Source organism: Mustela putorius, unplaced genomic scaffold (assembly GCF_011764305.1).
Source record: "Mustela putorius furo isolate JIRA1106 unplaced genomic scaffold, ASM1176430v1.1 tig00000450_pilon_pilon_pilon, whole genome shotgun sequence".
Classification (NCBI taxonomy): domain Eukaryota; kingdom Metazoa; phylum Chordata; class Mammalia; order Carnivora; family Mustelidae; genus Mustela; species Mustela putorius.
Window position 1 is genome coordinate 20,071,624 of NW_025421385.1, and position 13,648 is coordinate 20,085,271.

The following is a 13,648-nucleotide window of genomic DNA, read 5'->3' on the forward strand; positions in this document are numbered from 1 at the left end:
GACCCATTTCTGCCTCATACAAAGTAGGTTAGAACACATTTTAACTCCCCGTCCTGCTTATATACCCACCATGGTGACAGCAATCCTTCTCTTAAGGAAACTTCTCTTCCTTTTATGATGTTTGGGTTGGAATGGGTGCAAGGATATAAGAATCCAGTGTCTTGGGTCTCTTCTGTTGAATGTAGCCCAATTCTCCTTAATTGTATCATTCCATTATCCAGTCCCAGGAGCTCCTATTTTATATTGATCTCATCACTGATATAATGGATGCTGACACCCCTGTTCTCAGTTGATTACTTTACCACAAAATAATGATCACTTCTTCTTAGCCTGATAAAGTAATTACCCTTGTGGACCTAAGCGATGGCCACAGTCAAGGTGGTCGATAATCCTTGTTAGGACCATTCTCTCTCCATCTGCTGGTTTCCCCTGTTTCTCCATCAGGCTACACCACTAGGATCAGGATGTTCTCATCTCTATTATCATTCCCCAGTGCAATCCAGGCCCTCCTCTTCGCTGTAGGATCCCTGTCCTAAGGGCTTACAGAGCCAGTGTGAGAAGAAAGGGTTTCCCAGCCTAGTGGGGCCCTCTAGTCAAGGTTTCCCTCTCCTAGTGAGGCTCTCTAGTCAAGGTCCCATCTGTCCCTGAGAATCCTCCCCACATGCAAATCTGAACACCATGAGTTTCTCAGAGTAACATACTGAGGTTACAGTGACCTCAGTAGAGGAAAAGCTTAAAAATACTATGCACATTGTGATTCTTTTTTGTTTTTGTTCTTTTTTTTCCCTAAGATTTATTTATTTATTGCAGAGAGAGAGAGAGACAGTGCATGAATGAGGGGAGGGGTAAAGGGAGAGGGAGAGAAAGAATGCCCTGCTGAGCATGGAGCCCAATGCAAGGCTAGATTTCACCACCCTAAGATCATGACCTGAGCCAAAATCAAGAGTCAGAAGCTCAACTGACTGAGACATCGAGGTGCCCCATTTTAATTTGGTTTTTTATGAAAAAGTAGGATATATAAAATGGATATGTAAAATATATTTCATGCACATACAAAATATATATCAAATAGAATGCATAAAATATTTAAAAACATAGAACAGCTGCAAAAAAAAAAAAATTGATATGGATGCAATAGAAGTCTGAAGGTATTTACTCCCAAACATTTCCAGTGTCTTAAATCTTTACCCTAGAAAGGTATGATTCATGGTGACCACTATTTCCTCTTTTTTTGCTATCTGTAATTTTCAATTTAGCTACAATTACAATTGCTACATTTTAAATTTTTCAAATGCAGCCATGATTATGTCATTCTTGGGATTCAATTTCTTCACTTATAATTTAAAAGGTGATGACAGTTTTGTGCTGAGGTTGATCAGAGAAGTAAGGGCGAGCTATCACCTGCCATGAGGTCTCTGACAGTCAAGTGGCAGGAAGGAAAGGTGGAGAGTGGTGTCTCTTTTCTGCTGACACCCCCTCCTCTCAGGCTACGCTTCACCTCTGTGGATGACTCTGGAAGGAGTCCAGCCATGTGAGGAGGAGCGAAAGCAAGAGAGCCAGGTGAGCATGGAGACTTCTAAATGTTGTTCTTCCCCCCATGGGTCATTGTACTTATGCATAACAATATTGTTATTGTACATTTCAAAACCAGTGAAGAGGGTCTACCTCCTGTTAAGTTCTCACCACAATGGAATGTAAACATTTTGTTAACTTAAAAGAAGTTGTTCTTCCTCCCATGGGTTTCCTCAGGCTTTTGTTCAGGACCTCCATGGGACTGTGACAAGCTCTTCAGTGTCCAGATTGGCAGGAGCCCCGTGTAGCCTGGGGCTTGGACAGAGGAAAAGCTGAGAGACCAGAGCAGGCAGGGAAGCTTTCATCTCCCTCAGGCTGTCCCAGGCCCTGAAGGCAAAGACTATGTGCCCTAAACAGGCACTCAAGGAGCCTTCAAAATCCCATGACTCTCTCACCCGTCCTGTGGCCGCAAGTCTCTGATGTGATTGCTCCTCTACAAATGGCATCTTTCCTTCCTCTCATCACGGAGGACTCAGCAAGGTTGCCCCCTTCTTCCAGTCAGTAGAGTCCCCAGAAAAGCCTTGCTCTAGTTAGTTTATTAGCAGCTCATCTGGACTTTGCCTTTGAATTCCTGTTAACCACTTTGCATTCCTTCTAGGGTTAACTTACAGTACACCTCAGTGGACTCTTAATTCCTTCAGAGTTAGGATATATATATATTTTTTTAATCATCCTTCCTTCAGCATGTAACCTGCCGCTCTGAAGTGTTCAACAAATGCAGAGTATAGAAGTGAATACAGGAGTTCATGAGTAACTAAATAAAGGATGGATGGATGGGTGGATGGATGGATGGAAAGAATGTAGAAAACACATGCTAAAAGCCAAATGAGGCTGTGATAAGTGTCATAGCCCAGAGAGGAAGCATAGCTAGCACAGGCTGTCCACATCCTAAACAAAAGTCTGACAAAACAAATGGGAGGAGGAATGGCTTTTAGAAGACCCCACACGCTCCTGGCTTTCTTGTTCTCGCTCCTCCTCACATGGCTGGACTCCCACCAGAGTCATCCACAGAGGAGAAGCACAGCCTGAGAGGAGGGGGTGTCAGCCGAAAAGAGACACCACGCTCCACCTTTCCTTCCTGCCACTTGACTGTCAGAGACCTCATGGCAGGTGATAGCTCGCCCTTGCTTCTCTGACCAACCTCATCACAAAATTGTCACTAGTACACAGTCCCACAACAATCCTGTCTAATTATGTCCAAGATTAGCGCCTAAAAATCCGAAATAGCATCTGACGTGACTTTCTATTTACAGAAGGGCATATGGGATGCATTAACAACACCCTTGCTGGATCCTCGGATGCTGTGGACAGGCCCAACAAGTGCTGAAAGGAGGGGGCAGCCCTGATACTCATCTGCTGATAAGCGCACCCACTGGGGGACTCAGAAGGGAATTCCAGAACATTCTTTTGATAAAGCCTCCAAGCCACCAGATCTGCTGCTGCCAGCACTAAAAATAGTTGGGTGTAGTTGAGAAAGCATTGGTCTGGAAGTGGGAAGGTGTGGGGCCCTCATCCTGCTCATGAACTAGCTTTATGTCCTTGCCATTAAACCTGTTCGCCTCCCAATGCGCTCTCTTCTGAGCATCAGGGAGCAGCACTTTTTTGATCACGGGGCAGGTGGGGATCCCAAGGGAGATAATGAACCTGAAAGTATTTGGCCAATGCCAACTCCAGTCTCAGGAGACGAGTGCAAGGAAGGGTCACGATAAGAAAGCCGCCACACTGAGGACACTTGGTCTATTGTCAGTCTGTCATTGTAGCAGGAGTAAAATCCTCCCACATTCCGGATTTTGATGGTCTGTAGGTGGCCCTTCAGTGAGGAGATGATTCCCTCTGTTCTACTCCCTCCTAACTTTCTGTGCAACAGTCAGCCACGCTCTCGTCTGGCCTGCCCTGTCCTATCACTCCATCGTCCATGACCACCACATATGTGTTTAATACGGGGAAGGCCTACACAGCAGCCAGAAATGCGAATGGCTATTCTCAGCAAATGCGAGGTTACCCGAGCCGCAGGATAAATAAACGTGGTTATTTTTCCTTTTTAAAAATAGTTATTCCGTTCTTTTTTAAGACTTTGAAATACAGTATAAATAGTCTATATTGAGCACTGACTATAGGCCAGTCTGTGTTAATACTTTACCAACATTATTTCATTTATTATTCATAATAATTCAGTGAAAGACGTATCATTGACACCTTTGCCTTACAGATGAGAAAACTAACATCCAGAGAGACTGTGTGTATGCCATGCTCCCAGAGCTGTAAACAGACCCATGATTTAAACCTTATTTTATTTCGTACAAAATCCATGCTCTTGCGTATTATGCTTTTAGCCTCAAAAATAATAGCATCCACAAAAAGAAGATGAGGAGGAAAAATTGGAAGTACATATTTAATCGGTAATCAAAAGTTCATGGGTCTTGGACAAATACACTCTCACCCCTACCATTCAGGCCTTTCCCAGAACCTGAACATGGCGTTGTGCGTAAAGAGAAGAGACCCAAGTCAAATACAAAGTGTGTGACTGATTGACAGTTAGTGAAGAACAGGACATAATCCTTCAGAAAACAAATGTGAAGTGAACAATTTTTGTGTACTGATGAGGTCTTTCTCGGAAGTCAGAATGTGATATTACTGCTATTATTATTATTTTATTATTACTTAAAGTTTTTTCAAGAGAGAATGGGAGAGGATAATTGAACATCATTTTTGCCTCTTAGACCCTAGCCATCTTGCCTCCCAACATCGCTCTCTTCAAGGACCAACCAAACATATTTTAGGTACTTTCACTTAATTTAGTGTGTAATCCAGTGTATGTGGCCAATGATCATAGTTTAGCTTATTGGTTTATCTCAATACTATCTTTACATCTGGGTGGCTCAGTAGGTTAAGCGTCTGCCTTTGGCTCAGGTCATGATCCCAGGGTCCCACATCAGGCTCCCTGTTCAGCGGCAGGGAAGGGAGGGTCAGCTTCTCCTTCTTCCTCTGCCCCTCTTCCCTGCTTGTGTTCTCTCTCTCTCAAATAAAGAAAAATATCTTTGAAAAGAATTGGTGACCTTAGCATCAAATAGTAGCACTTTCACCACTTTCCCTTTACCAAATGTATGTAATGATACCTATCTCGTGGGATTATAGCAATGATGACATTAAATGAGACCATTTATGCAAACATTTTGGCAGATAGAAAGTACTTAAAGATGGGAATATTTCTCCTACTCTGAATTTGTGTCCTTTATTTTATGAGTTTAGTGTGGTGTAGATATAAAAGACACTTTTGTTATCTGTGATGTCCCCGTACAAACCTTAGCTTAGCTTTCTACCAGCTGTGTAAGGTTGGGCAAATGTCTTATCTCTCAGAACCTCCCCCTCCTTTTTTGTTGTTGTTGTTGTTGTTGTTCTTGAAAGGAAATAATAGTCCTCTTTTCCAGGAATGCTGTGAGTCTGCAAAATAACGTATATAAAGTATCTGACATATATTTGGTACAGAACAAATGAGTGAGTTTTTTTCTTAGATAAAGTAACTTCTGTCCTATAAAACAGAGCTAATGATTAGGTTTTATGAAGATGCTTTATTGCATGATTATGGATAATTTCAAACATCTAGAGACTTACATGGGTATCATTTTATGGTTGCTTCATCTAATCCTTTGTAAGCCACGTTTGGGTTTTCTGGGAAGGTTTTAAGCTCCACTACGAAACCAAAGTAAGCCAAGGTACCTATCAGCCTCAGTGACCACTGACCCAGCCACAGGGGCACCCCCAGAACAACTGTAGCCAACTTTGCCCAAAGTCGAAGAAAGGTTGCATGACTCACACAGATGTAGTAGGCATGAGATTACAGGCCGAGAGGAAGAGGCCGGGGCTGTGGGCAGTATATTTGACAGGCTCGTACACTGCAAGCCTTGTTCCGGAGCCCTCACAAAGCACCTCTTTAGGATGAAAACAAGATGTTCTTTGTAAATAAAAGTTCATGCATTTGCGTAATGAAGTCATTTTCCAGCGCTGCAGTAAAAGATACTCTTCTCCCAAGCCCCCTGGGTGAGGACCGTCAGGAGGAAGACCGTGGCCAGCCAGTCTCCATGAAGACAGCTCAAAGAGCGAAGCATTCCATCTTTAGAAAATGAAAAACCTTGCCCAAGCAAGTGGGGGCCCTCCCCCTCTCCCGTCCCCGTGAGATTGCCTCCTTCTGGCTCCAGCCCCTGGAATCCCTTTCCCACTCACTTCCTTGTAAACTAGGGGGCCACGGAAGAGATCTAGATACATACGGATAAGACACGGGGCACCCTGACTAAAGAAATAAGAGATGTGAGGAAGCAATCACAAAAGCTGAATATTCCCGGGGTCCCTTGGAGAGACTCCAAACTGTGAGAGAAGGGGGAGGGCAGGCCAGGGAAAGGCCCAGAGCTCGGTGTGTGAAATGCCCGTTGGAGTGGGAGGGCCTAGAAGTGGAAGGTGAAAAGGGAGTGGTGCGAATGGATGTGGGGAGGAAGGCAGGACAGCGCGGCCCGCAGTCCCCACCCGCCCGGGACAGGAGGTGGCCGGCGGGGCTCGCCCCAACCCCGTCCGCCTTTTGATGCTCAGCCTTAAGCTTCGTCCATCTACACGCCCTTCAGCCGGAGCCCCTGGGGAGAGAGAAAGCGAGAGAGAAAGTGAGAGAGGCGAACGGAGGGGGGAGAAGGGGAAGAGGAGGGAGACGTGGGGAAGAGGGACCCGGGCTGCGCGCTCCCGCTCCCTTCTTGACGAAGTTGCTCCCCGGGCCGCCTTGACTTGCCGCATCTGGACGCGGCGGAGGCCGGGAAGGAAGGGCACGCGAGGCACCGCCGCCCCACGGTGCGGGGGGGGGACCGACGAGGACAAGCCGCCGCCGAGTCCCAGGCAGATCCTGCTGGATGTCAGCGGAGAGATGGCTCTGAGCTCAGCCCCGTGCTCAGTCCTGCCGCTGTGGCTCCTCTGGGGCGCCGCCTGCGCCGCCGCCGCCGCCGCCGCCGCGGCCGGGAACGACCACGCTTTTCCTTTTGACATTGAAGGGAGCTCAGCGGTCGGCAGACAAGAGCCGCCCGAGAGCAGCGAGCCCCGCGTGGCTCCCGGAAGCCTGCCGCCTGCTGCCAAGGTACAGTGTCCCTGCCCTTGTCACCCTGCCGCGGCACCTGCGCCCCGCGGGCTGCGGGCGCCACTCGCCTGTCCCTGACTCTCCCCTCCTCTTGCCCTCCCCCATCCGCCTAGAGAGCGTCACCTGCACCAGGTCGCTTGCGAAACTTGAAGAGTGTTACTTGGTTGAGTTGGATTTGGACGTCGTGCATTGCGAGTTGAGGCTTTGGAACATGTCACTGTTGAAACTAGCAGAAGGGCATGTGTCCTGTGTCCTCGGAGTGGGGCTGCTTAGACTCTCACCTAAGGTGGCAGTGGCACTTCTGTGACTTTCTGCCACTCGCATGTGCCAGGAGGGTCATTTTTGTCAAGCCACAGCTCCTAATGCGTGTGCTCTGTCCCTGGCTTCCTGCTCCTCTGTGATGTTGGGACAATAGACACAGTACTGCGGACCAATCCTTTTGGCATAAATCAAACAGAAGGTTCTCTGCCAGTGGGGAGAGTGAGCCCGTGACTCAGGGTGTTGGGATGCTACAGAATCTGTTGGGAAGCTACAGAGCTGATACTTGAAATAGATGGGAGCCATTATATTCCAGAAGCAAGAAGTTGTGATGAAAATCAAGCCCCAGCCCAAAAGTTAAAATGATCAGGATATGCTACTGATGATGTGGTTATGCAAGGAGCTGCTGTTTGAATACCTTGTAATAGCTTTGATGTTGAAAGCACAACCAAAATGTAGAAATTGGGTAAAGGAGAATGAATCCAGGCTAAGTGATTTAAGAGTCCCCTGAGCCAAAATGGACAAGAGCATGTCCAGTGCGTGGGAGATGCTAAGTAGGAGGAAAATGAAGTCACCTAAGTTCATGGGAAAGGAAGGAGCAGTGGACCTAACATCTCTCTCTCTCTCTCTCTCACACACACACACACACACACTCTATAGCTATGGTTCCAGCAACTGTAGAACCAAAGCAGTCATGTGGATTGACACCATTTCTAACAAGAACTGAAGTCTAGATTATTGCTATTAATCCTACTAATGGTTAGTAGAGCAGTAATTCTTAATTATTATTACCAAAATAAGGTGCATGAAGATGGTCCTTCTCCAGGAGTAAGCCACACCCATACCCCCAAAAAAGAGGGAAGGGAGGTAGGGCCAGAGCTTACCAACCTCCCACTGCAGTGCTAAAAGTAACTTCTATGTGAAAGAGGGGGATAGACTTCTGCTCAGTTTTGTACTCCCAGGAGTGAGGAGAAGCCAGGCCAGGAGAGTCACCAATCGGAGAGCAGTGCTTCTCCACAGGCTGGGAATTAACACCCCCCCCCAACCCAGGGAAGCGTTATTTCCACCTGTTCCTTTGAGCATGGGGAGTCTCAGAATGAAATGCCTGAGAGTAAGGTTGCCCTTTTATTAAGATAAAATACAAGCCATCTAATTAAATTTGCGTTTCAAATAGCAACAAATAGATTTTTTGTATATGTCTCAAATACTGTGCAGGATATATTTACAGTAAGAAAATTATTTATTATTTACCTGAAATTCAAACTTACCTAGGCATTCTGTATTTTTACCTGCTAATTTTAAAGAGATGGACACATATAACTTTTTGCAACACTCAGACCACAAAGAGTAAGAAAATAATTATTTGATTTTCAGGGAAACTTAAATTCTTGTGGAGACCCTGAGTGATTTCTTATGTACTTATATGCTCAGTGAAACAATAGGAAGGCCGCCCAGCAGAGTGTTTTGGGTGGCAGGCTTTGCACTCTGATGGTCCCAGGTTCAAGTTCCAAACTGCCTGCTCCCTAGCTGAGGCAAAGTACAGATGCCCAAATAACAGAGAAAGAAGCTGAAGCTTAGAGAAAGTATTCATGCCTACTTCACACTTCCTACAGTTACTGTAGAAATTAGCTAAAATATATACAGAAAGAATGCTTAACACAGTACTTGGTATAGCATAAATGCTTTATACATTCTGAGTGTTACTATTAGTATAAACTATGCAGATGATGAAAAGAAACCCTTATTTGGGAATATTTCTCAGAACATTATTTTTATGGCACTATTTTACTTAATATTACTTTGTCTCTGCTCGTCTGTATCTTTCCAACCAGAAAGAATGTCCTAGAGTGGGTTAAATTTGTAATACTGTCAGAGTCTAATAGGTCCAGAATGCCAGTTGAGGCTTTTGATTTAGGAAAACAGAAAGAAGCTATTAGTCATTGCAGAAGGGTCAAAGTATATGAAGTAGAAAGGGTAGGATTGGAGTAATTATGTTCCCACTTCATAGTTTCACATAATACCTCCAGTTCGCCTGCGGTCCCATGGCGAGGCCAGTGCCCCAGCATTTAGATTTCCCATGCTCTTTATAGCCAATAAGGAGACCATAAACTGCATACGTTCTGGAATGTAATAACTTAGTAGAGCCAGTTTACCGAATTGGTTCAGGAGACTGTATTTACATCTATAGACAGAGAGAGAATGGGACCATGGACACATATGACACAATATTCGTGGAAGGTTCGAGATGTGGATGGAGGGACATTCTAAAAATACATTCATGTTATTTGACTTGGATTTATATGAATGGTTATTCTTCAATTTTCCTTCAAAGTGAAGGAAGAAAAATACTAAGGCAAGCATGGGGCAGTGGGAGGTGCTTGGCTGATGGCCCTCCACAGGCTCTCCCAAGCTCCTCGACAGCAAGGTTTGTGCCCTCCCCACCCCTGGTTACTCAGCTCTGAACACAGACCCCGGTTTCCCGCACACTGCGGTGCCCACTGTGAGTCAGGGAATCAAAGACTTCAAATGCACACCGAGTAAAAGAATGGGGAACACTGACCAACCAAGAAAGAAGGTCCCTCCTTTCCTTCTCAAGCCCAAACATCCCCCAGGATGCAAAGAGTTTGAAGAGAGTAGCACCCACCAGTAACTCTGTGCTAATGGGTAGAATTTTCCCACCTTCTGATTTTTCACAAACAATTTCCTGAGTCCATTATTGCTGAGTTTATGGCAAAAACAATGATTCTCAGTAGGTGGGGGTTGGGCAAAGGGGAAACTGGGTACTTTCAAAAAAGCATATTCACTATGACAATAGTTTACATTTAAGAAAAGAAAGTTTTGATTTTATCATACCCACTCTAGCAAGCAAAAGTCCTCTTCACCAACAGGGATATGCAAAAGAACTCGAGGGCTACAGGGATGGAGGCAGGAACAGTCCCCAAGGAGAGGGTGTCAGAAAGTCCTTGGCAGGAAGGACAGTCTTGTCTGTCAAAAAAGAAGCAGGCATTATAGAAGGTCAAGAATACAAGGTTAGAGGTTGCCACTGTGTGGCTGGGAAGAAGTCCCACACAGAGACTCAGCAGAGTTGGGGGGGGGGGGAGCGCTCTGCTGGAGGGACAGAGTGGGGGCCGGAGGGATCAAGTGTTGTTACTGCCTTTGGGAGATAATTAAGAAATTAAGGCAAATAAATGACAATATTGAGCTAACTTCTCTCAGAGAGGAAGATGGGAATTTACCTCCTGGTAACCTGACTGGGCTTTGCGGTTGTTGTTAGCTGCACTTGGAGAAAATCAATGCCTCATGCACCACACATGCAAAGGTACCCTGCCCTGGACACGCTTACTTGCTGGCTTTTAAAAAGCACTGTGAACTAGACTCATTCTGAGTAACTTGTCTTCCAGACTTTTTTTATTGCTGGTACATTTTCCTGTGGTCCAATATAATGAGTGCCTTGCCACAAAAGGATTGCTGTATGTTTATTAAAAGGCAGCTTAGATCTCTTTGACTATCTTCATTCCTTTTCCTTATCTTGGGCTCTTACATTGAAAAATGGCCCCATTGGGCGCCTGGGTGGCTCAGTGGGTTAAGCCTCTGCCTTCGGCTCAGGTCATGATCTCAGGGTCCTGGGATTGAGCCCCACATCGGGTTCTCTGCTCGGTGGGAAGCCTGCTTCCCCCTTCTTCTCTGCCTGCCTCTCTGTCCACTTGTGATCTCTCTCTATATCAAATAAATTTTTAAAAATCTATAAAAAAAAAAAGTAAGAAAGAAAAGTAAGGAAAAATGGCCCCATGGAATCACATTAAATCACTGGCCTGCGCCATCATTCTATACTGGGGTCAATGGTGCATTTAAGCAACGTGAACCCCCACGTGCAGCCATTAATCCCTTCACTCAGTATCACCCAACAAGCAGGTTTGGAGCCTACCCCATACAGAGCAAAAAGTAGGCACCGGGAAAAGCAGAAAGAAGGCAGAGTCATCTCCCTACCATCAGGGAGGAAGCAATCATAGAACGAAAAATATGTACACAGCCACTCTATAAAGCAGAAGGAGTTAATAATCTGTGAGATTGGCTAGAAGCGGAAGGCCATGGGGGTAATGGGGAAAAAGATTACTCTTGAGTCAGATCAGTAGGACATAGTCGCCTACTCACCAAATACCAAAGAAGGTTCCTGGGAAACATTATTTTAGAAGGACTAAATATAGTAGAGGCTGTAGTAATAATAATAGCATGGCTTGTGGCACACGCTCATTGAGTATTTCCCAAGTGCCATACACCAGTCTAACCTTTCTCCATGAGTTATGTTGTTTTAAAACCTGCTAACAACTCAATGGGACTTGTATAGTTACTGTTTTATTTTGCAAACATGGAAACTGAGGCACAGAGCATTTGCCCACGTACTCTACCTGGTAAGTGCCGCAGCTAGTAAGGAGTTTATAAAAAAATTCATCTGTACAAGAGTATCTAGGAAAAAAGTGGTTAGGTAACTAGAACTATTTGTAGGCATAGTTTCAGTAAACATTTTGGGAATTTCTTAAAACAAAGATATATAAAATGTCATTCAAAGACTATTTGTGCAATGCTTGCTAAATGAGTAGTGTATGTTGCATAAAATTTTAGGATTACCAAAGAACTGAGATAACTTCCTTTTCTGGAGCAGTCTGATAGTTACTTTTTAAACTACTCATATAGGAAAGACAAAAAAATGTTCCTGATTTCTACAATGTCCCAAAAAACTACATGTATTATCCTTTGTAATACTCATTAGTGAAACTTATACCCATTTTATAGATGACCGAATTAAGGTTTGGAGATGGTTAAGTACCTTGTCCAAGGTTTCCAAATCCCATTCTCTTTTTCCAGCATATCCCTGAGTCTCCCTTCTAGATTTTTTTTTAACTCTTGAGTTTTCTTGTATTCCATTTTCCTTTTATAAGTATATTCTAGTGTGTTTCCTCTACATGATGCTCGTCTACATTAGAAGCTCCTGATTTAGATTGATAGGGAGAGAATTCAGAACCGCACCACCTACAGGAATATATGGCCTATCTTACAGAATTTTTATAAAAAAGCTGGAAAATAAATTCCATTTGCTGTAGTTCCAGAGTTCTCGGATTCAACCATAAGTTTTGTTTGTTTGTTTGTTTTATTGTGGTAACATATCTATAACATAAAAATTTTCATTTTAACCATTTTTAAGCGGTATTAGGTACTTTCACACTGTTATGCAATCATTACCACCATACATCTCCAAAACTTTTTCATCTTCCTAAACTGAAACTCAATACCCATTAAACAATAGCTCCCCATACCCTCTTCCCCACACCCTGGCAACCATCATGGCACTTCCTGTTTCTATGAATATTACAATAGTAGATACTTTGTGTAGGTGGAACCTACAATATTTGTTTTTTGTGCCTTGCTTATTTCACTTACCATCATGTCTGTAAGGTTCATCTGTGTTGTAGTGTGTGTTCTAAATTTCATTACTTTTTAAGGCTGGAGAATACTCTACCGTATGCACAGATCACACTTTGCTCACCCATTTATCTGTTGAGGGACATTTGGGTTGCTTCTAGCTTTCAGCTTCTGTGTATAGTGTCGCTCTGTCCATTGGTGTACACATACTTGTTTTTGGGTTTCTGTTTTTTGGGGTATATACCCAGAAGTGGAAACGCTGATCATATGGTTCAGGAAAAAAACTAAAACTTGGATTCTTATAGAGGCCAAGAAAAACATTACTGGGCAGTGAAAGGAAAACACCCTGAGATTGACTAAGGCCAAAGGAATAGAAGAAGGGTTGTCTCATCCAGAAAGACAGCCACCTCTATGTTGCCAGGTCTTCTGTTACTTTTGTTATTTTTTTTTTCCCCAAGAGAAAACAGAATCTGGATTCTTAGGTAAAATTGCTGACTCAATTTTTTTTTTTAAATACCTTGTGGGATGTACATCCGATGGCCCCATTCAGCCCAAGGGCTGTTTATTTGCAGTCTCTGCTTAACAACATTTGAAATTCACCTTTCATCAAAGGTACAATGTGGGCGTCTAGCCAGATGGATGTGCTATGAACTCAACTCCACTACCTCTAGCTGTTTGACTTTGAACAAACTAGTCCATCCTTCAGAGGCTCAGCTTGTTTGATTGTCAAATGAACAGAAATGTATTTGCCTTGCAAGACTATTAAAGTAAAATGTGGAAGCTGTCTCCCAAAGTCTGCCTTCCGTTCCCTGTCTCTTTGGCACCTCTGTCCTCACTTCTTTTCTTCCACTATTTTTACCTATCTGCAAGTTAAGATTTGTTTTATCAGTTTGTTTTTATCTAAATTTGTGCTTCTTTATCTAAATTTGATTACTTCTAGCTTTTCCTTACAAACGTGCTGATTATCTAACACTGGAGAAGAAAGAGACTGTATTTTAACTTTTGTAATTTTTGTATCCCTAACGATTCTGTAAACATACCCTTTCATATGGTGACTAACATAGCATAATAAAAAAATTTTTTTAAGAAAAAAAAACTTAAATAAATAATTTAAATAAAATTAACATAGCCTTTCATCAGTGATAGAATGATCTGAGCAGTAAAGAGAAATGAATGAGTTTTTCTAAAGCCCCCTCAAAGTTAAACAAAAACCCCATCATTGATATGACAAGGTCTTTTTTTCTTTCACCATTAAATTCTCAAATCTGATTTGTAATAGTTTTTTGAAAT

General features: G+C 43.6%; 1 protein-coding gene across 2 annotated transcripts in view; it reads left to right on the forward strand.

Annotated features, from left to right (window-relative positions):
* Positions 1-5,597: 5,597 nt before the first annotated feature.
* Positions 5,598-13,648, forward strand: part of LAMA4 (laminin subunit alpha 4) — a 146,728-nt gene continuing 138,677 nt past the window's right edge. For both annotated transcript variants that reach the window (XM_004753541.3, XM_004753542.3), the window contains exon 1: positions 5,598-6,682. In XM_004753541.3, coding sequence (XP_004753598.1) covers positions 6,146-6,682 — 537 coding nt within the window. In that variant the 5' untranslated portion in view covers positions 5,598-6,145. The remainder of the gene's footprint in view (positions 6,683-13,648) is intronic.